The 23066-nt window shown below is 41.6% G+C and overlaps 1 protein-coding gene and 2 long non-coding RNA genes across 6 annotated transcripts in view; 1 reads left to right on the forward strand and 2 right to left on the reverse strand.

The window, feature by feature from the left end:
- The window catches only part of LOC127534586 (NACHT, LRR and PYD domains-containing protein 12-like), a 286575-nt gene that overhangs the window by 185739 nt on the left and 77770 nt on the right, over positions 1–23066 (reverse strand). Inside the window, exons 11-13 of the mRNA XM_051950173.1 lie at positions 15098–15271; positions 9438–9611; positions 7790–7963 (exon numbers count right to left, since the gene is read on the reverse strand). Of these exons, the coding sequence (XP_051806133.1) occupies positions 7790–7963; positions 9438–9611; positions 15098–15271 (522 nt within the window). The remainder of the gene's footprint in view (positions 1–7789; positions 7964–9437; positions 9612–15097; positions 15272–23066) is intronic.
- LOC127534593 (uncharacterized) lies at positions 608–7162 on the reverse strand. Its single transcript, XR_007942762.1, has 2 exons — positions 7010–7162; positions 608–6104 (listed from the first exon to the last, which is right to left on the reverse strand). It is a non-coding gene; the product is annotated as an uncharacterized LOC127534593 (long non-coding RNA).
- The window catches only part of LOC127534592 (uncharacterized), a 116580-nt gene continuing 101304 nt past the window's right edge, over positions 7791–23066 (forward strand). For all 4 annotated transcript variants that reach the window (XR_007942760.1, XR_007942761.1, XR_007942758.1 and 1 more), the window contains exon 1: positions 7791–7875. This is a non-coding gene — a long non-coding RNA (uncharacterized LOC127534592). The remainder of the gene's footprint in view (positions 7876–23066) is intronic.

Here is a 23066-nt window from a genome sequence, read left to right on the forward strand (position 1 = left end):
GTTCAACAACAAGAATGGCAGAAAAAACAGCTGGACTCTGTTTAACTTGGTGTTATTATGAATGAAGCCTGCAGGGGGCAGAGTAGGACTGAAATCAGACACAAAGCCACAATAAAAACAACTCATCCACATGCTGATCACATATTTAGCAGGTTTTCTACATATTTATGGAACATTTTCTATCACTGATAATAAATGATGCTGGAATCAGATGTGAACTGATGTTAAAACAAGGATCAGTTTTCCATGAATTCTAGATGGAACCAGAAGAACAACAAGCTGCCACTGCTGCACATGGACTCACTTCTGAACTCTCACATTCATCATTGACCTTTTTCTGGGCTTTTGTGGAGAAATCAGTCCAGCAGATCTTCTAGAATTAAACATTTGTTAGTGAAGTTGTTGCACGTCATTAAACCTGTGAACTCCAAGCAGCAGTTTGTGTCTAGTTTTTGGTCCCGTCATGTTTTTCTTCACTGTGGTTCATTTTTCAATCTAAAGTCCTGCAGCTCTTTGGAAACAGAACAACATGAAGAAGGAGAGAGAACTCAGAAATGTTATCTTTGCAGAATGACAGTTATGATAGAAAATCATTAAGAGAAAAAAATGAAAGTTGAGTTTCTTTATTTTCCAAAAAAAGTGAGGAGAAAACTGGAACCAAACATTTTCCACGTGTCCACAGGTGTTACCAACACCAGAGAAAAAGTGGTGACTCTACATAGCAGACATATTGAACCATTTACATGTTGAATTTCCATATTCCTGACATTTAAATGTCACAGTTTTAATCTCACATTTGGTTCATTTTCCCCACAGATGTTCACATCACACATGATCAGTTCTCAGACTGTTTAAAGTCTAGAATTCAGCTTCAGTCTGTTTTCTACCGTTGTGTGGCTCTGAAATGGTGACATTTTGTTGACTTTTATTTCTACATTTTCTTCAAATAGAACACGTCTTTCTGAGCTGCTGACAGGTTTTGGAGTCCTGATAGTAAAAAAGGTTTTTGTCTGCAGAACTGCTCATGTTTAAACCTGCAGTGGAACCTTTGCCTCCCCCTTCTGGCAGTGACAGTAATTACACCAACACTTCACTTTCTTGCACATTTGAGGCACTTCAGCTTCAGGGAGGAATGAACATTTGTGCATTTTTCTTTCGTGTTTATACTGATGTTACAGAAGCCTGTGTTGTCCTGTACATGTTTAAAGTTGTAAAACATGAGGTGAATATCTGTAAAACGCCCCCTGCAGGTTAAAAGCTCAAACTGCTGCCTGCTCTGTGACTCACAGCTCAATGTGCTGCAGGTAGAGAAGATCAACAAGTTTGACTGCAGCTGGAAATAGAAAGAAAAGTCAAATCTAATCCTGCACTGAAACAAACATCCTGAAACTTACTGCACACTCTGCAACCTGACATCAACCTCCACACTGGAAAAAATATGTGGAAAGGAACGGTGAACATCTGGCAGCAAGGAGGCCAGAGGAAATGTTTGAAGAGAGAAACACAACATTTAAGAAGTGGAGAAAGTGAGAAAATGACAGAAAACATCTGTCACTTATTGGAATAGTTGTTGTTGAGGTGAAAACAGGAAAACAGTCATTTTTATTGGTCACACATTGTACAACAACAATTTACTAGTTGGAAAAAGAAAGATTTTTCATGTGAACATTACTGGACAATTTTGGCTGTTTTTGTTTTACAGTCAAACTGTAGAAAGGAACATTTTTTTCTGATTTTACTACAGATTATCTGTAATTTAACAAAATATTGCAAATATGTGAAAAAAACAGTGAAATATTTTTACAACCATTTTTACCTTTAATATAATTAATATATAAATGAATATAGATAGCTTGTTTTTCAAATATTTGTAAAAATGACATTTTTTGCTGATTTAAATACAGTTAAAAACAATGTAATGAACAGTCAAATGGTGTAAAAGAACAAATGACCATTTTTTAAAATACTGAACTTTGATCTGGACTTTATACAGCAGTTTTCATCTGTTTTTTTTTTTTAACAGCGAACATCCTGATTAAATTAACACTTTTTTCTGTGATTTAATTCCAGATTATCTGTAATTTAACAAACACAGCAAATATGTAAACTATATACAAAAACATTTCTCATTTTCACCTTTGAATATACATAAATTCTCTTGAAAATGAGGACAAATATCTGGAAAATAATCAGATTTGTTGCTGATTTAAATACAGTAAAAATGTTGTAAAAGAACAAATTACTGCTTTTTAAAATTCAGATATTTGATGTGGACATTATTTACAGTTGAACATGTAGGTTAATACTTGTCTTTACTAGATATTGTTTGTAATTTAACAAACCAAACAGAACTGGTTGTAAAATAAAGATCATTTTTTACAGTCATGGTATCATGTGAACATTAACGGGGAAATCTGTGTTTGTTTTGTTTTTTGTGAACTTGTTGATGTCAGCTTTATTTAAATGGCACATTTAAAAAAGCTTATGGCCAACCAAAGTGCTTTACAGTAAAATAATCATCAACAATAACAAACATCCATCCATTCTCTATACACCGCTTTATCCTCACTAGGGTCATGGGGGGTGCTGGAGTCTATCCCAGCTGACTCGGGCGAAGGCAGGGGACACCCTGGACAGGTCACCAGTCTGTCACAGGGCACAATAAGAAACAATAAAAGCAAAACAACAAAACAGTGAAATAAAACAGATTAAATATCAATCAGAGGTGACTCTGCTCAGCCAAGGGTCAGGATGAACAACTGGGTCTTCGGACGCGTTTTTGAAATGGAGAGGCTATTTGCAGACCAGACAGAGAGGGGCGATGCATTCCACGGTGTGGAAGCCACAACTGATTTTCTCCTCTGATTTTCATGAGAGATGGAGGAACATCGAGAACCATCTGGTCAGCTGACCTAAGAGCTCTGGAGGGTCGATGCACCTTAACAAGGTCAGACAAATATTCTGGGGCCAGTCCATTCAGAGACTCAAAAACAAATAAAAGAATCTTAAAATCAGTCCTGTACCAAGCTGGAAGCCAGTTAAGTGAGGAAAGCACTGGCGTTCTGTGCTTCCATTTCTTTGTTCCGGTTAGGAGACAAGCTGCTGCATTGTGAACAAGCTGGTTGAATTCTCATTGGCCAGTGCTGGTGTACAGGTAGTTACAATAGTCTGAGCTCGATGTAATAAAAATAGGGATAACTTTATCTAGATCAGCCCTTCTTAAGGTTTCATTTTGGCTCGAAGCCGAAGCTGAAAGAAGCTAGCCTTGATCACTGAACTGATTTGTTCATCTAATTTAAGTGCCCCATCAATAATAACACAAAGATCCCTAGCCTGCAGTCGTATATAAGGTGCTAGAGTGCCAGGGGAGCTGGTAAGGACCTGGACCAGATCAGGGCGACCAAACAGGACAATCTCAGTTTTGTTTTTATTTAATCTCAAGAAATTTGTCTATCCATGTTTTTATATCCCTCATGCAATTAAACACAGCATGAAGAGATTCCTTAGAAGCTACCTTTAATGGCAAGTAGACCTGCACATCGTCAGCGAAGCAGTGAAAGGGGATATCATGCTTCCTAAATATTGACTCCAGGGGTAGCATATAAAGGGAGAACAGTAGAGGGCCCAGAACTGACCCCTGGGGAACCTCAGAGGGGCCACTGAGGAGGAAAACTGCCTCAACTGCACACAGAAAAATCTATCGGCAAGGTAAGATTTGAAGCAGTCCAAAGCAGTGCCCTTAATGCCCACACAGTGCTCAAGGAGTGACAGAAGAATAGTGTGATCCACTCTGTCAAACGCTGCTGTTAGTTCTAGAAGAACTAAAAAGGCACAAGCACCAGAATCAAGGTTTAGAAGAAGACCATTAAATTTTTTTTAAAAGAACAGTTTCAGTGCTACGAAGAGGCTTAAGACCAGACTGAAACAGGTCAATAACGTTGGCCCGTTTCAAAAATTCTTGGAGTTGGTTAAAAAGAACTTTCTCCAAAATCTTGAAAATGAAAGGGAGTTGAGAAATTGGCTTGAAATTAGACAGAATCAAGGTATTAAGTTTTTCCTTTTAAAAAGAAGCTGCACCGTGGCATGTTTGAAGGAGGATGAAACGCATCCAGAGCTGAGACACAGGTTTATAAGAAATAAGATAAAAGACCCCATTGAGCTGAATACCTTTTTAAACAATCGAGATGAAATGCTGTCAGAGCTGACAGTAGGACGTAGGTGCTCAACAATTTCAGCGAGTGCATTAAGTTAAACAGGCTGAAACTGGTGAAAAGCAGCTGAGCTTGCTGTAGAAATTGAGGCAGTGGAGATCTAAGAACATAAATTTTCTTTACAAAAAACTCCTTGCACAGAGAAGAAGAAGGTTTAACAGAGACGGCACCACAAGGATTGTGAGTCAGATACACTACAAAGGATCTGAGGTTTGTGAGCATTTTTGGAGACAAGTGAGGAGAAATATATAACGTAACAGCCTGCTGATGAATTCAAAGGAGATCCCGAGAAATTTGGAGATTGTCCTTTTTCCACTTTCTCTCTGCCTGGCTAACTTTATAATAATAATAATACATTTTATTTGTATCACACTTTTCAAAACACTCAAAAACGCTTCACATAAAAATCATCAAACATTAAAAATCTAAAAATAAAACAAGTCATGAAACGTATCATAAACATAAACTGATGTTATGTGTTAAAAGCAGTTCTGAACACGTGGGTTTTGAGGAGTCATTTGAAGGTTGTCAGGTCTGTGCAGTCGCGGATGTGTTGTGACAGGGAGTTCCACAGTGTGGGGACAGGTATAGAGAATGCGCTGTACCCACAGGTTCGGTGCTTGTTTCTCAGCGGAGGGCAGAGAAGGTTTGCAGTAGATGACTGAAGGCCGTGGGTGGGAGTGTGACGGTGGAGCAGGTCTCTGAGGTATGGAGGGATGTGGTTATGGAGGGCTTTGTGGGTCAGCAGGAGGATTTTGAACTGAATGCGTTGTGGGATGGGGAGCCAGTGGAGATGAACATGCGTGTGTGAGCTCAGGAGTGGACTCCTTCAGCCAAGGCTCAGTCTGTGGCTTTACGCTCTTTGGAGTCATTGGTGCAATAGAGTCCACAGTCTCAGTACAGAGAGAATCAAACATCATTACAGACATCAACACTGAGGTCGCCAAAGTCGTCCAGAGAATAAGACTCTTTCCAAGCAGCAGAAAGCTGCAGGGTAGTCAAAGAATTAAAAAAAAAACAGAGACGACGTACAGGCATGGAGGCCGTGGTGGAGGGTGCAGTCAGAGAGAAGGAAAATAAAGCAGGTAGATGGTCGGATAAGGGTGTGTGGCAGATTTCAGTTATTTGAACATTCAATCTATATGACAGTACAAGATCCAAAATGCATCCTTTTTCGTTTGCGAGCTCTGAAACAGACTGTGTGAGATTGAAAGAGTCAGTGAGATTCAGAAAATCTCTGGCCAGCGGTCTGGTCTCACAGCAGAAAAGCATGTTAAAATTTGCTGACAATTAGAAAGTGTTCATATTTAAGAATAACACCTGATAGAAAATTTACAAAGTCTCGTATAATGTCTCTATTAAATTTCAGTGGGCAATAGACCACAGTGCAGAGAACAATCACAGGAGTTTTTACCTCGAAGAATTGGAGCTTAAAACTGGAGCAGTTGACAGCTGGAAACTGCTGGACATGAAAGGAGGTTTTGAATACAGATACAAGTCCTCCACCTTTGGCGGTGTGCGAGGGGAGCTAAAAAAAAATTAATTTATTGAGTTGAATGAACTCTGAGCGGTTCATTCTCTAAACTCAATATTTGAAGTCAAAACGTCCCAAGTTGCACAAATTCATGTTATTAATTTTTAAAGTGGTCTGAGAAGAAAAATGAAACATTTTAAGTTCAAATAATTAGTGATTAGCAAAATTCCTGTATGTCTCTAAAGTAAACTAGAACAGATGAGTTGATTTGACTGAATGAATTCCTGATGTTTTACAGTGCAGTAACATGGTCCAGTCAGAGTCTCTACACACCAGCTGCTGCTGCTTCAACATCTGGATCATCAGGACACACTTCATCCTCTCAGCACAAACACCGTCCTGATCATCAATACTTCCAGCTGCAGAGAGAAGAAGAAAGACCAGAGGAGATCAATGAGTTTGATCAGCAGTTCATCGGGACTTCAGTCGTGTTCAGAGCAGCAGCTTCATGTTAACGTGTTGGAGTGAACACACTGAGCTCCAAGCTCACACACTGCACACACTGTCAGCATCAGGTGTGTTTCTCTGCACATGTCACTGTAGTCCACATTGGAAACAAACTGCTGACAGTCCTCAAGATTCATTACTGCACAAACTCTTCACTCATGGGTTTACTGCTGCTCCATTTAAACCAACAGTCTCTGAGTGTCCATCAACATCTCATCTGCTCTAGAAAACATCAGCTGACAAACCAACATGGAGGCTTTCAGTAAACACATCTGGATTGAAGCAGACACAAGGGCACAGATCCAGATGTGATTGCTGGACCTGAGCAGAGCTTCTGCTCTGTAGAAACACCTCATTGTTCCTACATGTGATGCTGCTGCTGTGAAATAAGAGCCGCTGGTTTACAGGCTTCAGTCTCACTGATCTCAGAGCTGTGACAAACATCGGACTGATCAGCTGATCACTGTTGGAATGAGACAACAAACAGTGAGATCAGATGTGACGGACACTTTGATGAAGGAGGACCACTGTCTACGCACATCTGGAAGGTTGTCAGCTGGAATCAGCTTTATTTCCTCAACACATCAACACAACAACAACAGTCGGCTTCACATCCACTCAAACACACCATGACAACAAGCTTGTGGCTCCTCTGATTGGCTCACTGCTGTCTCTGTGTTTCTGTCTCCATTCTGCTCTCACAGCTTCACTGAGAAGCTGCAGGTTTACAGGAGACACTGGATCTTTGCTTTGATACTGACTGTGTTTAGTAGAAAACTGCTGGAAGCAGCAGAGACTGATGGAACCTTCTACTGACCTCAGAGCCTTCAGGATGCAGTCTGGACTCTCCACAAGATCTAACAGATGTTTCACTGATGAATCCTGCAGGTTGTTTCCTCTCAGGTCCAGATGTTCCAGATGGGAGGGGTTGGACTTCAGAGCTGAGCTCAGAGAATCACAGCTGATCTCTGACAACCTGCATTCCCTCAATCTGAATAAAGAATAAAAGATGTGTATAAAATCATTGATGATCCATCAGATGTGTTCAGGTTCTGAATGTGCAGATCAACATTACTTTGTCCTCATCAATCAGCTTTTCTCTAAAAGCAGCAGAGTGACTTTGTCCTTCTCTTATTGTGGATCATCATCATGTCAGCCTTCTACACACATCATCCACATGTCAGCACAACATTCATCCACCTATTCATGTCCACACATCAATAACATGCTGCATCATCAACAGGATCAGGATCAGTCAAAGAAAACTCAACTCAACACAAACCAAAGAAATATTTCTACTTCAGTCAGTAAACTTTGTATAAACTGATCTGAGTTCAGAGGATCTTCTGGATCCAGATGTGACTCTTTAGTGCAAATTACAAACATTCATTTATTTTAACAACTAACACTGAATATTTTCTAATTTTTTCTGCAGAAAGGACGGAACTTTTGTCACAAGAAACTGATTTATCATAGAAAATATGAACCAGAGCAGATTTACAGCTTCATGGATGGAAGTTCTGTTGAACATAAATGAGCTTCAGTTGTCATTAAACACATCAGATCTACAACAGTAACAGACAGACAGTGAACTGACATCAGAGTCTTCAGGATGCAGTCTGGACTCTCCAGAAAACCACTCAGATGTTTCACTCCTGAATCCTTCAGGTTGTTTCCACTCAGGTCCAGATATTCCAGATGGGAGGGGTTGGACTTCAGAGCTGAGACCAGAGAATCACAGCTGATCTCTGACAAACTGCAGCTCATCAATCTGAATAAAGAATAAAAGATGTGAGTTGAGGAGACAAAGTTCCTGCTGGAAATCATTCAGAGTTTCATCATGAGTTCAGAGCTGAAGAAGCTTCAGAATGTCCAAGTTTACAAAATGGAAACTCCAAACAGCTGAAGCCAACAGGATGCAGCTTCAAACAGTCCAACAGAAGCAGTGAAGAAGAGCTCTCATTAATATTAATGACAACATGCTGCTGCTTCAATAAAGACGGAGTGACTTCAGCTCTGAAACTCTGCAGCTCCACCAGTGGCTCCATCCACACAAACTCATGCTGAGCAACAAACACAAGGAAAAACACTCTGACATTTATTTCACTTTCTGCTCACAGTCACACAAACACACAAGAAGGAAACGTGGACAAAATGAGGCTCCAGACTCTAAAAGATCTTCATGTTGTGGAACCATGGAGACGTTTCCATCAGGACTCTACATTCACATCATTTCATTCTTCATCCATCTGTCACTGATAGTGGAAAGTGTCCATCACAGTTTTCAGAGGACCAGGTGACGTCTTCAAACTCTTTTCTCAAACACAAACATCTTCACTTTCAAATGACTCAAACCAGAGAAAAGAAGAAAATCAGCAGAAAGTGAAGCAGGAAATGTTCCCATTGCTCCTGATAAATGACTTCAACTCTTCATCAACTGTCACAACTTTTGTTGCTGGATTTTCTGCTCATTCAACAACTGATGGATCAGCTTCATGTTTCATCAGCAGATAAATCAAACGGCTGCATCTTGGATTTCAACATTTCACTTTCTCAAACATCACATGGCTTCATCCAAGTGTTGAACCAGCAGATGCTGAATATTAGTTTCTGTCTCTCAGGATGAAAAACTGCTTCAATTACAGCTCAAACTATCAGTCCACTGTTTGATGAGTCCATGAACAAAAGCTTTCAAACATTTACATCATGGTTTCACTCATTTATCCAGTAAAAACATCAAACTGCTTCCACTTTGTCCACTGTCAACACTCTCTGTTTTCTGTCACATTAAACTGAATATTTGTGCTTCTGGACTGTTGCTGGAACAAAAGCAGACATTTGAAGACGTCACCTTCAACTCTGACAAACTGTTTACAACATTTGATAAACTAAACCAGTGAAACACCTGAAAGCTTCATCAGGAATAAAAACAGCTGCGAGTTGCTGCTGTCACTTTGAATGAAAGAGAAACATGAGGTCAGATATGAGCTGAAGATCACGTGTGTCAGAGTTTCACAGTCAATTATTCACTGGAGGATTTTTCTGCTTTTATTCAGCTTTGAAATGTGCAGCTCAACATTTCTCTGCCACAGTCCAAGGACTAAAGCAGAGAAGAAGAAAACAGACGTTACCATGAAGATCCTCAGTGTGGATCAGTAGAACATCAGCCTGATGGCTGCAGTTTAGAGTCACCACAACTTTACATCACATTCATCTCAGCACACAAAGAAAACATGATGTCTGACCCCAGAGTCTTCAGGATGCAGTCTGGACTCTCCAGAAAACCACTCAGATGTTTCACTCCTGAATCCTTCAGGCTGTTCCAGCTCAGGTACAGATGTTCCAGATGGGAGGGGTTGGACTTCAGAGCTGAGACCAGAGAATCACAGCTGATCTCTGACAAACTGCAACGCTCCAATCTGAATAAAGAATAAAAGATGTGTATAAAATCATTGATGATCCATCAGATGTGTTCAGGTTCTGAATGTGCAGATCAACATTACTTTGTCCTCATCAATCAGCTTTTCTCTAAAAGCAGCAGAGTGACTTTGTCCTTCTGTTATTGTGGATCATCATCATGTCAGCCTTCTACACACATCATCCACATGTCAGCACAACATTCATCCACCTATTCATGTCCACACACCAATAACATGCTGCATCATCAACAGGATCAGGATCAGTCAAATAAAACTCAATGCTTCAGTCAGTCAGTAAGCTTTCTGAAAGCTATTCTGAGTTCAGAGGATCTTCTGGATACAGATGTGACTCCTTAGTGCAAATTACAAACATTTATTTACTTCAACAAATAACACTCAACATTTTATACACTTTCAGGAACAAACACTTGACTTCTGTCACAATAAACTGAATTTATAACATAAAAATATGAACCAGAGCAGATTTACAGCTTCATGGATGGAAGTTCTGTTGAACATAATTGACCTTCACTTGTCATTAAACACATCAGATCATGGCTTTCAAGATGGCACCTGTGTTTGGTTCGACCGCTGCTGCTCAGCGTTTTTGTCAGTTTTCATGGTCTGTGTTTGTGTTATTTGTCCTCGTATCAGCCCTATCACTTAAATTCCGTGTTTCTGCTGTTTGGATTTATGATCGTCGTACTTCATTAAACATTAAAGCATCTATGGAAGGTCTTTCTAATAGCTGGGAAAGCTTCAGACAAACTTTTCCACCTCCACTCGAGTGCTCTCCCTCCTCACCTGAGTACCGGTGTTCAAGATTAACTGGTGATCCGATCAACTGGTGAGTCCAGCGTTTCTGAGACAGATGTTTCGTAGACGTGGCTTTTCAGGACCCCTTACCGATTAACCAGGAAATAAACAATGGAACAACTTCGCTTCTAAAAATGAGATTTCTGCCATTTTATTCATTTTGGTCCTGACAAAAATATCTGGAAATAAGTCGCGTTCTCATCGTAAGAGTCATGCGCTGTCAGGCAACAAGAAAGAAAACTACGTAACCGCGGTTGAAACTAGTGGAGCTGTGATCACTGTCAAAATCTGTTAAAACAGCAGACAGGAGACCAAGACACGGTGTGCACGTTATTTAACAGGAAGTTCACCAAGCTGTGTGATAACAGAATGCCGAAGTGTTGCAGTATAACATTAATATATTGATACAGTATTGACAGGTTTAGATCACATTGCAGCTACACTGTCTTATTTAAATAACACAAACGTCAAAATTTTACTTAAACAGCCCAGCAGTATTTAACGTATTGGATTTAAAATGCAGCAGTTTAGCAAAATTCACAGGACATTCATGTTCAAACCAGCAGCAGAACTTTGTTGTGTCATACTACTCTAAACTGACATGTCACTGAGAAAAGACACCAATTCCTTTCAGTAAATCACATACACTGGGGCATTAGTTCAGGTGACTCAACAGGAGATCTATAAACCTGATGCAGTGGCTCAGGTTCAACTCCAGCTCACGGCTTTCTGCTGTAGGTTTTCTCCCTACTTTTCCGTCCGTCTCTCTATTTACCTGTCAAAATAAAGCTAATAAAAAGGGAGGGAGGGAGGGAGGGGGGGAGAGGGAATCTGCAGATGGAACTTATGGTAGAACAATTCAGCAAGATGATCTTATTTGGTCTGTTTTTATGCATTCTTATTTTATTGTTTCACGTCTTGAGTTGTGAGATCTTGTTTGAAACAGCAGCTAGCTATATAGTTCAAGGGTGGGCTCGTTAAGGTTTTGTAGAATAAATATCCTCGTCTATATTATTGTTCTAGGGCTTTAGAAATAAAAATATCTTTAATTTTGTGTTCTGTAAAGTCAGTGCATTTAATTTACAATGCATTGATTCTATAGAATACAATGTTGATTATAACTTGCAATGCCCCAGTAAAATAAATAAATCCTGAATAATGGGGGAAAATAGATGAAGCATATCGACGTTCTGAAGGTTGGAATGTGAAACCTCTGGTTCGAATGCGGTCAGATGGTTTATATGATGTCATTGTTTTACTTAAAATCTGTTAAAAGTAGAACAACTCAGGTCCAACTGGTTTATTGTAGTAAGCTTTGAAAACGGTATTAGAACTTCTCTGTTTCTGTCTGACCGTCGGACTGAGGCCACAGACTGTCACCAGTTAATCTGGTGGAGATTGTCACACTCTACTGCAGTGAAGCGATATTTCCACTCCGTTAGGTCGAAGTCCTCATTAAACCGAGTATTTTACTGGTAGACTGAACACCCGTGAGTCCAAACAGAGCAATAACAACAATGTTAAAGCTGCAACAAGAACATTTCGGAACAGTTTATTGACGTCTGTGTGTTTTGAACAGGCATCAACACAGTCACCTATGCTATGTGTTGCCGTTGAAACAGCTGTCTTGCTCACTGAATATCACCAGTTGATCGGATCACCAGTTAATCTTGAACACCGGCTCCTGTTCACCACCCAGGGCCCAGGTAATCCCAAAAAGAGGTCAAGGAGAAAGGGCTGTAGAGCTGGCCGACAAGTTAAAGCGAGGAGATCTTCCTGAATGGGAAATCATTGTCCCTGGAGAAACCGGACCCGGTGTTTGCGGCTGATTCACCTCCACAATGCGGGGAACGCCACTTCTCTGTTTCCCCCTCCTGTCGGAGGGGAATTTCCTTTGTACCGGCATCTTCCTCGTGGAATCGCGGACCTGTCATTGGTGGTCGTGCCTGACGTCTCTGGCCTCCAACGGACAGCCCGGCGCAGCTGGAATTCTCGTGAGCGCAACTGGTGTTTGCTGTCCATTCCTCTCCAGTCAGCTGTTCGTGTCACCGGCTCACCACCGGTGTTTCAGATCGCTTTGCTCAACATGCGTTCAATCGCTAACAAATCCTTTATTCTCAGTGAGCTTTTCACCAGAGAGAACTTTGATTTTTTGCTTTTTACTGAAACGTGGCAAAGGGAAGGGGAGTTTGTTCACCTGAACGAGCTCTCTCCCGTTGGCTGTTCAGTCTTTGGGAGGCCCAGTTTGCATGCCATGGTGGTGGACTAGCGGTTGTACATCGTGACATATTCTTGTGCAGAGAAATGAGCTCTGTAAATTCCTCTTCTTTTGAGTCACAGATGATAAAGATTGATGTGTCTGATGTGTTTTATTGTATATTAATCTACCACCCTCCAGGTCCTGCAGGTCATTTAGTTGCTGATTTTACAGATTTTTTTATCATCTATCATTAAACTGGAGAAGGTTTTAATAACTGGGGATTTTAACCTTCACATCGATGATGTGTCATGTAACATGGCTGCTGAACTCCTGTCCATCACTAACTCTTTTAATTTTACCCAGCATGTCTCTGAACCCACGTATATAAAGGGACACATCCTGGACCTTGTTTTCTCTGTTGGATTAAACACTGGAAATGTCATTGTTGAGGATGTGCTTGTTAGTGATCACAGCTGTGTTTTCTTTGACCTTTCTTTTTCTCTGGATGCTCTACCCGAGAATCTGAGGGCTAAAAGGCGGTTTATAAATGAGGATGCTGTTGAGAGGTTCTCTGCATTGTTTGACCCATGCTCGCTGGCTGGTCATAGTGATGCAGATGTCTTAACTGGTGCTTTCAATAGTCACTGTTGGGACATTTTAGACAAAGTGGCACCGGTGAAGGCAAATCAGATCTCTCCTAAAAACTATTGTGCCTGGATTGATGAAGTCATCAAGAGTTTTCAGAGAATCTGTTGGAAGACAGAACGGCTGTGGTAGTCAACTAAACTTGAGGTTCACAGGTTGCACCTTAAGGAATTAAGGGCATCCTTAAACGAAAAGCTGAGAAATGCCAGAATGCAAATCTTTTCTCAGCGAAAAACTCAGAATAAGAAAAAACCCAAAATTTTGTTTGACACCATTAGCTCCATAGTGTCCCCAACTCCTCCCCCCCCCCAGACTGACTGCAATGACTTTCCAAATTTCTTTGTTGATAAGATCAGAGATATCCGGGAGAACATATCTCGATCGACTGTTTACTTGTCTGCCTGTAATTTACCTCTTCCTTACTCGTGGTCCTCCTTTAAACTTGTGACATTACATGATGTCTCTGTCCTGCTTGGAAAAACTAAGCCCTCCTCCTGTCCTTTTGACATTATCCCAACCATTCTGCTTAAAAAAGCTTTTAAGCATATTGGCCGCTGTGTTGTTAAATTGTTTAACATTTCTCTTTCAACTAGTGTTGTTCCCCGCTTTTTTTAAAACATGCTGTTGTTGAGCCTATACTTAAGAAGCCCAGTTTGGACCCATCACATCCTAAGAATAGACCTATCTCTACACTTCCGTTCTTGGCAAAAAAAATTTAGAAAAAGCTGTAGCAGAGCAACTGACAGATTTTCTGCAAGATCATGACATCTTTGATAAATTTCAGTCTGGTTTCCGCAAAAAGCATTCTACTGAAACAGCATTGCTAAAGGTCTCAAGTGACATTATGATGTCAGCTGACGCGGGTGATTGTACAGTCCTAGCCTTATTAGATCTGTCATCAGCTTTCGACACTGTAGATCATTCCATTCTGATCAACAAACTCCGTGATAGGGTGGGGTTGTCTGCTTTAGTTTTAAAGTGGTTCTCCTCATATCTGTCAAACAGAACTTTTAGTGTTTGTGTGAACCAGATTATGTCTGACACTACGGCATTAACATGTGGGGTACCGCAGGGCTCAGTGCCAGGACCTATTCTGTTCCTCCTGTATATTCTTCCTCTAGGTGACATAATCAGGAAGTTCAGAGATGTCTCCTATCATTTGTATGTGGATGACATCCAGCTTTACTGTTCTTTTAAACCAACTGAGCTTTATAAACTGTCCTCATTAACCGACTGCTTGACCAGCATCAAGCAGTGGTTGACAGACGATTCCTTGCAGCTAAATTCTGCTAAAAGAGAAATTTTAATAGTTGCACCTGAAGGAACAGCTCTTGAAATGAAGAGGCACATTGGAGACTTAGGCTCATTTGTTAAACCGAGTCTTAGAAATTTAGGAGTCACGTTTTACTCAGAAATGTCTCTGAATCGACTAGAGGTGACCGATCCTTTCGGGCAGTAGCTCCTAGACTGTGGAATGCACTGCCTGTCTCCTTGAGATGGATAGACTCAGCTGTTTCTTTTAAAAAGCAGCTGACAACGTTTTTATATAAGCAGGCTTTTAGTTGAGAGAGGGCTTTCATGTGGACGATTTTATGTGATTTTACAAGTGTGATTTTATGTGTATGATTTTTATCTGTGTGATTTTTTGAGCAATGTGGCTTTACATCATGGGGGCTTATTTTACTGTATTTTTATGTGTTCTTTTTCTTTTTCTTTTAATGTAAAGTACTTTGTGATTTTTATATCTGTGAAAAGTGCTATATAAATAAACTTTACTTACTTACTTTACAGATCTACAACAGTAACAGACAGACAGTGAACTGACCCCAGAGTCTTCAGGATGCAGTCTGGACTCTCCAGAAAACCACTCAGATGTTTCACTCCTGAATCCTGCAGCTTGTTGCTACTCAGGTCCAGATGTTTCAGATGGGAGGGGTTGGACTTCAGAGCTGAGACCAGAGAATCACAGCTGATCTCTGACAAACTGCAGCGAATCAATCTGAAAAAAGAATAAAAGATGTGAGTTGAGGTGACAAAGTTCCTGCTGGAAATCATTCAGAGTTTCATCATGAGTTCAGAGCTGAAGAAGCTTCAGAATGTCCAAGTTTACAAAATGGAAACTCCAAACAGCTGAAGCCAACAGGATGCAGCTTCAAACAGTCCAACAGAAGCAGTGAAGAAGAGCTTTCATTAATATTAATGACAACATGCTGCTGCTTCAATAAAGACGGAGTGACTTCAGCTCTGAAACTCTGCAGCTCCACCAGTGGCTCCATCCACACAAACTCATGCTGAGCAACAAACACAAGGAAAAACACTCTGACATTTATTTCACTTTCTGCTCACAGTCACACAAACACACAAGAAGGAAACGTGGACAAAATGAGGCTCCAGACTCTAAAAGATCTTCATGTTGTGGAACCATGGAGACATTTCCATCAGGACTCTACATTCACATCATTTCATTCTTCATCCATCTGTCATTGATAGTGAAAAGTGTCCATCACAGTTTTCAGAGGACAAGGTGACGTCTTCAAACTGTTTTCTCAAACACAAACCTCACTGCCCCTACCTCTATCGCAAGGTAACTCCACAGTCCTCACCAAAATAGTTTCTCCAAAGCTGGTCATTTTGTAGCATTGTCAAAACTGCCATCTGCCAAAGAGACTGCTGAGAGCATAGTGGAACATGTATTTCATCTGCATGGGATACCTTCTGATATCATGTTCGACCTGGGTCTGCAATTCACCTCAGAGGTATTGAGAACATTCTGTGTCACCTTATGGGCAACTGTCAGTTTAACCTCTGGGTTTCACGCTCAGTCTAATGGTCAGACGGAATGTGTAAACCAGTCCATAGAAACCTTTCTGTGCTGCATCACTGTTGAAAATCCTTCATCCTGGAGAAGCCTCCTGCCTTGGGTGGAGTATGCACATAACTCGCTGTCTAATGCTTTATCTGGACTTTCACCCTTTCAATAATCTGCTGTCTATCCACCGCCGCTGTTCCTTTCTCAAGAGCAGGAGATCTGCATCCCTTCTGTACAGGCGTTCATCAAGAAATGCAAGAGAACTTGAAAGAGAGCTCAGGCCACTCTGTTACGCTCCTCACGCAGGATGGAATGCCAGGCCAACCGCCACTGCAGACCTGTTCTTGAATACTCCATCAGTCAGAAAGTTTGGCTCCGTCCTGAAGACCTGCCATTAAAAGTTAAGTCTAAGAAATTGGCTCCACGGTTCATTGGGCCATTTGGAATTGAGAGAGTGGTCAACCCCCGTGCCATCCTTCTTAAACTGCCTTCCTTGATGAGCATTCATCCAATGTTCCTTGTCTCTCAAGTCAGGCCGGTCATGAAGAGTCCACTGGTATCCCCTGTCCATACCCCTCCTCCACCCAGGATGGCGGAAAATGCACCGGGCCACACACTAAGGTGCCTCCTTGATGTTCAGTGTCAGGGGCAGGGACTACAGTACCTGGTAGACTGGGAGGATTATGGCCTAGAGGAGCACAGCTGGATACCTGTTGCCTGATCCTTGACCCATCCCTGATCTGCGACTTTAACAGGAGGTGATCAGGCCAAACTGGACGTGCACCTGAAGGTGCGCGTAGGAGGGGTTACTGTTATGTCCTCCACATCTAACACCAATTAGTTGGCAGTTTGTTTTTCTCCCTCTCTCCTTCTTCCCCCTCCCAGGTGTGTGTGCATCCAGAGGTGAACAGGTGCCACTCATCAGTAATCACTCGCAGGTGGAGATGATCAGATGACACTACTCACTTCAGTATATAGCCAGATGCCAATCAGTACACTTCGCTGGACTGTTGAACAACCTCATCAGTAATCTGCTCTTTGTTCATCTAGCTCCTGGGTACCTGGCTTTTGGTAACTATTGCTTCCTCTGTTCCATAGTTCTGAACTTCCACCTGCCTTCCACTGCTCTCCGGATCCTCTGTTAGTCTGCCATCATCAGTGTCGGCTGGATTACTTACTCCCTCAGCTCCTCTGGATGCAGCACCTGTCATCATCCCTGTCACATGCTACCTCAGTCTGCCTTCCCCGCTCCATTTATTCATCAGTCCTGAGTTAAGTTCCCAGCTCGATCGCTGAACCCAGTTCAATCTGTTAGTGTAGCATGTTTGCTATCTTAGTAGCTTTAGCCCTCTGCTTAGCTTAGTGCTGCTATTGGCATGCAGTTCGTCTTTAATTTTGTATTTCGTAAGTACTTATTGACTCTTTACTGTATATCCCTGTCTAACTTAGCCATTTGGCTCGTAGTTCAGTCTATAGATTTGAGTAATTTCTTGGTTTAACTTTCTTGCTCCTAATATTTTCTGGTGTAAGCTAGTAGAATTCGTTATTTTTTTTTATTAGAGTCGGGTAGACTATAGTTTTCCACCTCTCTTCTAGAGGGCCCCTTGTTTATATAAGTCTATGCCTGACTCTGTATTTTTGCTTCTGTGTAGTCTTGTAAATATGTCACTGTAAATAATCAACCTGTCTACTGCCAAAATTGGAGTTACCCCCTAGGAGGAGTTCATGCTTGAAAAATGATCAGCATTTGAGAATCAATGCAAAATGGCAGACTTCCTGTTGGGTTTGGAATATGGCCACCATTGACTTTTTTGTTCAGCCTGGTGTGCTGCATATGCCTACCAAAGTTGGCAGCTGTATGTTAAACACATTGCCTGTAGGAAAATGTAGGAGGTGCTATGGAGCCATTTTGCCACACACGTGGAATTTCCGTAAAATGTCAAATTTTTCACCAGTCTTGATGTATTTGCAGATTTTCACAAGAGTTTGAGCATGTTTAGCCCTCAGAAATGGGATTGTTCCAGATGAACATAACAATTCCTTGCGTTACAATAGGGTATTCGCACCATTTGGTGCTCTGACCGTCATCATTTTCAACATTTTAGGACTTTTTGTAAACTCAGACATGTTCAGTGTTTTGAAATGTGGTCTATTCTTTGACGGCTACAATGTTTGCTAGTACCAGGACTGTCGTAGCTAATGATAGCTCTGGTGCTAACAGCAACATGTTTTGCATTGAGGTGATACGGTTGGATTGAAGTGATGCGGTGATAAGAAAGCTCTTGACTCTTTCACAATGTTTCACAATTTGCACACAACCACGCTTTTATCCAAGCTGCCATCGGGAACCATTTTAAAAGAAAACTTTCTACCCAACAAGCTCAATGCAGTCTCATCTTCCTTCACTGTTCACCAAACTTTCTTGTTTATTACCGCCACCTGGGCAGTGACCTGGAACCGAAGGATTCACTTCATGAGCTCAGCTCACACTAACATCAAGCTTCAGCTTCTGTCTGACACTAATCAAGTCAAAGTCCACCAAAGTTCCATACAGTTTAATATATAGAAAAAGCATGAACAGACAGTGAACTGACCTAAGAGTCTCCAGTTTACAGTTTGGACTCTGCAGTCCATCACAAAGATGCTTCACTTCTGAAGCCTCCAGGTTGTTTCCTTTCAGGTCCAGTTCTATCAGATGGGAGGGGTTGGACTTCAGAGCTGAGGCCACGACTTCACAATGACTTTCTGAGAGTTCACAGTTAGAAAGTCTGTTATGAGACATAAATGACAAAACATGTTATTATGAAAAACACTTTAGATTTCCTTCATGCATTTGAAGCAGAACATTTGGACACATCAGTGGTTCAGCTGATCTTCTCTGTGTTTGACATGAAACTGAATTCTCGTCAGCCTCTTTCACACCTGCACACTTTGAATCTGGAATCATTTGATATAAATCTATAGAATCTAAATGTTGAATCTGCAGATGGAGGACAGAAGATGGAGTTCCATTCAGGCTTCCATACTGTCCACAGTCTGTCAGTGTGATCTGATCCCACATCTGACTCCACAAAGTTCTCAGGAGAACATCTGGATCAGAAGAACATTTTCTGTCCTGATCACTGATCAGAAACTGATCACTGAACAACATCACACCTGAACATCATTAATATGAACATCAAGAAATATTCTGATGTGATGACAGACCACCGAGTCAACTTTTGTCCTCAGTGTTCTTTTATGAACTTCTGAAAAACTTGTTCAGCACAAACACAAAGACCAAACCAATGAGGCTGAATTATTTCTAACACAATGTCTCATAAACATCTTGTCATGGTCAGAAGCATTAAAAACACAACTCTGAGCTTTGTGTGAAGCAGATCTCTGGAAACAGTCTGACTTCTATCATTCTGCTCTGATATATTCACACCTCTGAGCATTTCCTGATACCACTCTTCTCTGCAGCAACAAGACATAAAACACCAGGGTTTCTCTCTAAGGAACTGAACATCAGGAAAAATGTCACATCTGGATTCTGGAACACTACTTCCCTCTAGAAAATACAGCTGAGTTCAGATTAATAAAAGGCTCCATGACTCAACACACTTTGCAGTGTCGGTCTTTGAATGATCAGTAGAATATGGAGCCTCATGTCCAAGTTAACAGACTTTAGATATAAACTGTTGGACAAGTGACTCAATCACTTCGCTGAGCTCAGGATAATTCTCCACCTGAGAAACCAAATCACTGTTACAGCATCAATATCATCTAATCATTGTCATGTGAGGCCGCAGCAGCTGCTTCAGTTCCATGTAGAGATTCAATTTAAATAAAAACTATTCATCTGTCAGCATGTTTCAAAAACTACTTTTAAGTCTGTCAACACCAAAACTTACAAAGGAAAGAAGAACAATATAAACAATTGAAAATTTGAATTAAACAGCTGTTATTCCATTGAAGCAGTTCTCCCAGACGTCAGAAATAATTCAGACATTATTATAAACACTAAATAAGAGTGAGAATAATCAGCTACAGTACTACTCAACATGTTATGATAAAATGCTGCTGTGCTAAAACCTGGACAAGCACCTTTACAGTATATTCTGAACTCATCGCGAAATACTATTACTCACATCTGTTACCTAATGAGATGTTCCAGTGATAAGATCTGAAGAACTGAACTACTGATCTACTCTGACTGATCATGTTCATCACATCTGGACTCACCGAGCCTTTCTGCAGTTCCTCACAGCTGGAATCAGTCTCCATTTTCCCTCCTTTGATGTTGTGTACTTGTCCAGGTCCAACTCATCCAGAACCTCCTCTGACATCTGCAGCATGTAGGCCAGAGCTGAGCAGTGGATCTCAGAGAGTTCCTTCGCTGATCTGTTCTTTGACTCAAGGAATTCTTGGATCTCCTTATGTACTAAGAGATCCTTCATCTCCATCAGACAACGGAAGATGTTGATGCTTCTGTCTGGAGACGTTCCATGACTCTTCATCTTCTTCAGGTTGTTGATGACTCTCTGGATCATTTCTGGATGGTTCTCTGTCCGACCCAGCAGTCCTTTTAAGAGTCTCTGGTTAGACTCCAGACAGAGGCCATGAAGGAAGCGAACAAACAGATCCAGGAGACCATTTTTACTTCTGAGGGATTTCTCCATGACTCTCTTCAGGAACACATCCAGAGTGTCTCTGTTCTTGTCTTTCCAGTCTTTTCCCAGGAAGTCCTCCAGAACCTTCTCCTTCCTGTTGGTGTAACAGTGGAACATGTAGACTGCAGCCAGAAACTCCTGAACGCTCAGATGGACGAAGCAGAACACCTTGTCCTGGTACAGTCCTCTCTCCTCTTTAAAGATCTGTGTGAACACTCCTGAGTACACTGAGGCTGCTTCCATATCGATGCCACACTCTTTCAGGTCGGACTCATAGAAGATCAGGTTTCCTTTCTGCAGCTGCTCAAAAGCCAGTTTTCCCAGAGACTCAATCATCCTCCTGCTGTCTGGACTCCAGTGTGGATCTGTCTCAGCTCCTCCATCATACTTAATCTTCTTGACTTTGGCCTGAACCACCAGGTGGTGGATGTACATCTCAGTCAGGGTTCTGGGCAGATCTCCACCCTCTCTGGTTCTCAGCAGCTCCTCCAGAACAGTAGCAGTGATCCAGCAGAACACTGGGATGTGGCACATGATATGGAGGCTTCGTGCTGCTTTCATGTGGGAGATGATGCTGCTGGCCTGCTCCTCATCTCTGGATCTCTTCCTGAAGTACTCGTCCTTCTGTGGGTCGGTGAACCCTCTGACCTCCGTCACCATGTCCACACAGTCAGGAGGGATCTGATTGGCTGCTGCTGGTCGTGTGGTTATCCAGAGGCGAGCAGAGGGAAGCAGATTCCCCCTGATCAGGTTTGTCAGCAGCACATCCACTGAGGTGGACTCTGTAACATCAGTCAGGATCTCATTGTTGTGGAAGTCCAGAGGAAGGCGACACTCATCCAGACCGTCAAAGATCAACACAACCTGGAAGTCTTCAAACCTGCAGATTCCTGCTGCTTTGGCTTCACTGAAGAAGTGATGAACAAGTTCCACCAAGCTCAACTTTCTGTCTTTCACCACATTCAGCTCTCTGAAAGTCAATGGAAACATGAAGTGGATGTCCTGGTTGCTTTTGTCTTCAGCCCAGTCCAGAGTCAACTTCTGTGTTAACACTGTTTTCCCAATGCCAGCCACTCCCTGTGTCATCACTGTTCTGATTGGTCCATGTCTTCCAGGTGAGCCTTTAAAGATGTCTTCTGGTCTGATGCTTGTTTCTGCTCTGTGTGCTTTCCTGGACGTTGCTTCAATCTGTCTGACCTCATGTTCATCATTGACCTCTGCAGTCCCTCCCTCTGTGATGTACAGCTCTGTGTAGCTCTCATTCAGGAGGGTCGACTGTCCTGCTTTAGCGATGCCCTCAAACACTCTCTGGAACTTCTTCTTCAGACGACATTTAAGTTTATTTCCACAAACTGCATCAGCAAGTTCTGAATGAAGAAATAACATGAGATGAATGAATAAATGACAGAAAACATTGCAGCAGTTCATCCTCCCAAAGAATGATTGTGTGAATATATTCTGAGATTTTAGGAAATGTTCTGTTGATCAGCAGCTTCAGTCTTTACACAAATCCTCTTACTGCTCTGCAGACGGTCAGCCAGCTTCTCCTGCTTCATCCTCCTCAGGAACAACACTGTGATCTGCTGAAACATCTCTCTGCTGCTCCTCTGATCTTCATCATCACCCTCCAACTCCTCCTCATCCTCCCTCTGACTCTCTGAGCATTCTGGGTAATCTGGACTCACAACCTTCTGCATCTTCTTCAGCTCTTTCTTCACAAAAGTCACCATGTTGTCCTCCAGCAGCTGGAACAGAGAAATGTGTGAATGAGTCCATCAGAGTGAAATCATGGAGCCAAACATCAGATCCATGTTGGACACATTGACAGTCCACTGGTCTACAAAGAGCAGCATGGAGACGCCTGAACACAACAGATGGAGAACAACTTGTTGTCCACGAACTCACCATGAATATGGAGTCCAGGTGACGCTGCTGGTCAGACTGAACTCTGGGAACCTCAGAGTTCTGCTGGTCCACTCTGTGGATCAACATCAACAGTTAGATCTCAGTACATCTGTCCACACAGACAAATTAGCATCAGATGAAATGTATTTATGTAGCACATTTCTGACAGATAGGTAGAAAAAATATATGCAGACAAAACAAATTATAATAGACAATATAAAATTATGAGTAAATGAGTAAAACAAAATAAACTGTGATAAAATACTATAATGGGCAGAAGAGGATAATAACTTGTAAGATCAAATTTTAAAATAAATATGAAATCTTTTTACCATTGAGAGCAGCCAAAAGCCATTGAAAACATGAACATCAAGGTTTTTCTTAAAAATATTATCAGACTGAAAGAGGAAGGCTGCTCCAAAGCT

This window comes from Acanthochromis polyacanthus, chromosome 6 (assembly GCF_021347895.1).
Source record: "Acanthochromis polyacanthus isolate Apoly-LR-REF ecotype Palm Island chromosome 6, KAUST_Apoly_ChrSc, whole genome shotgun sequence".
NCBI classification, from domain to species: Eukaryota; Metazoa; Chordata; class Actinopteri; family Pomacentridae; genus Acanthochromis; species Acanthochromis polyacanthus.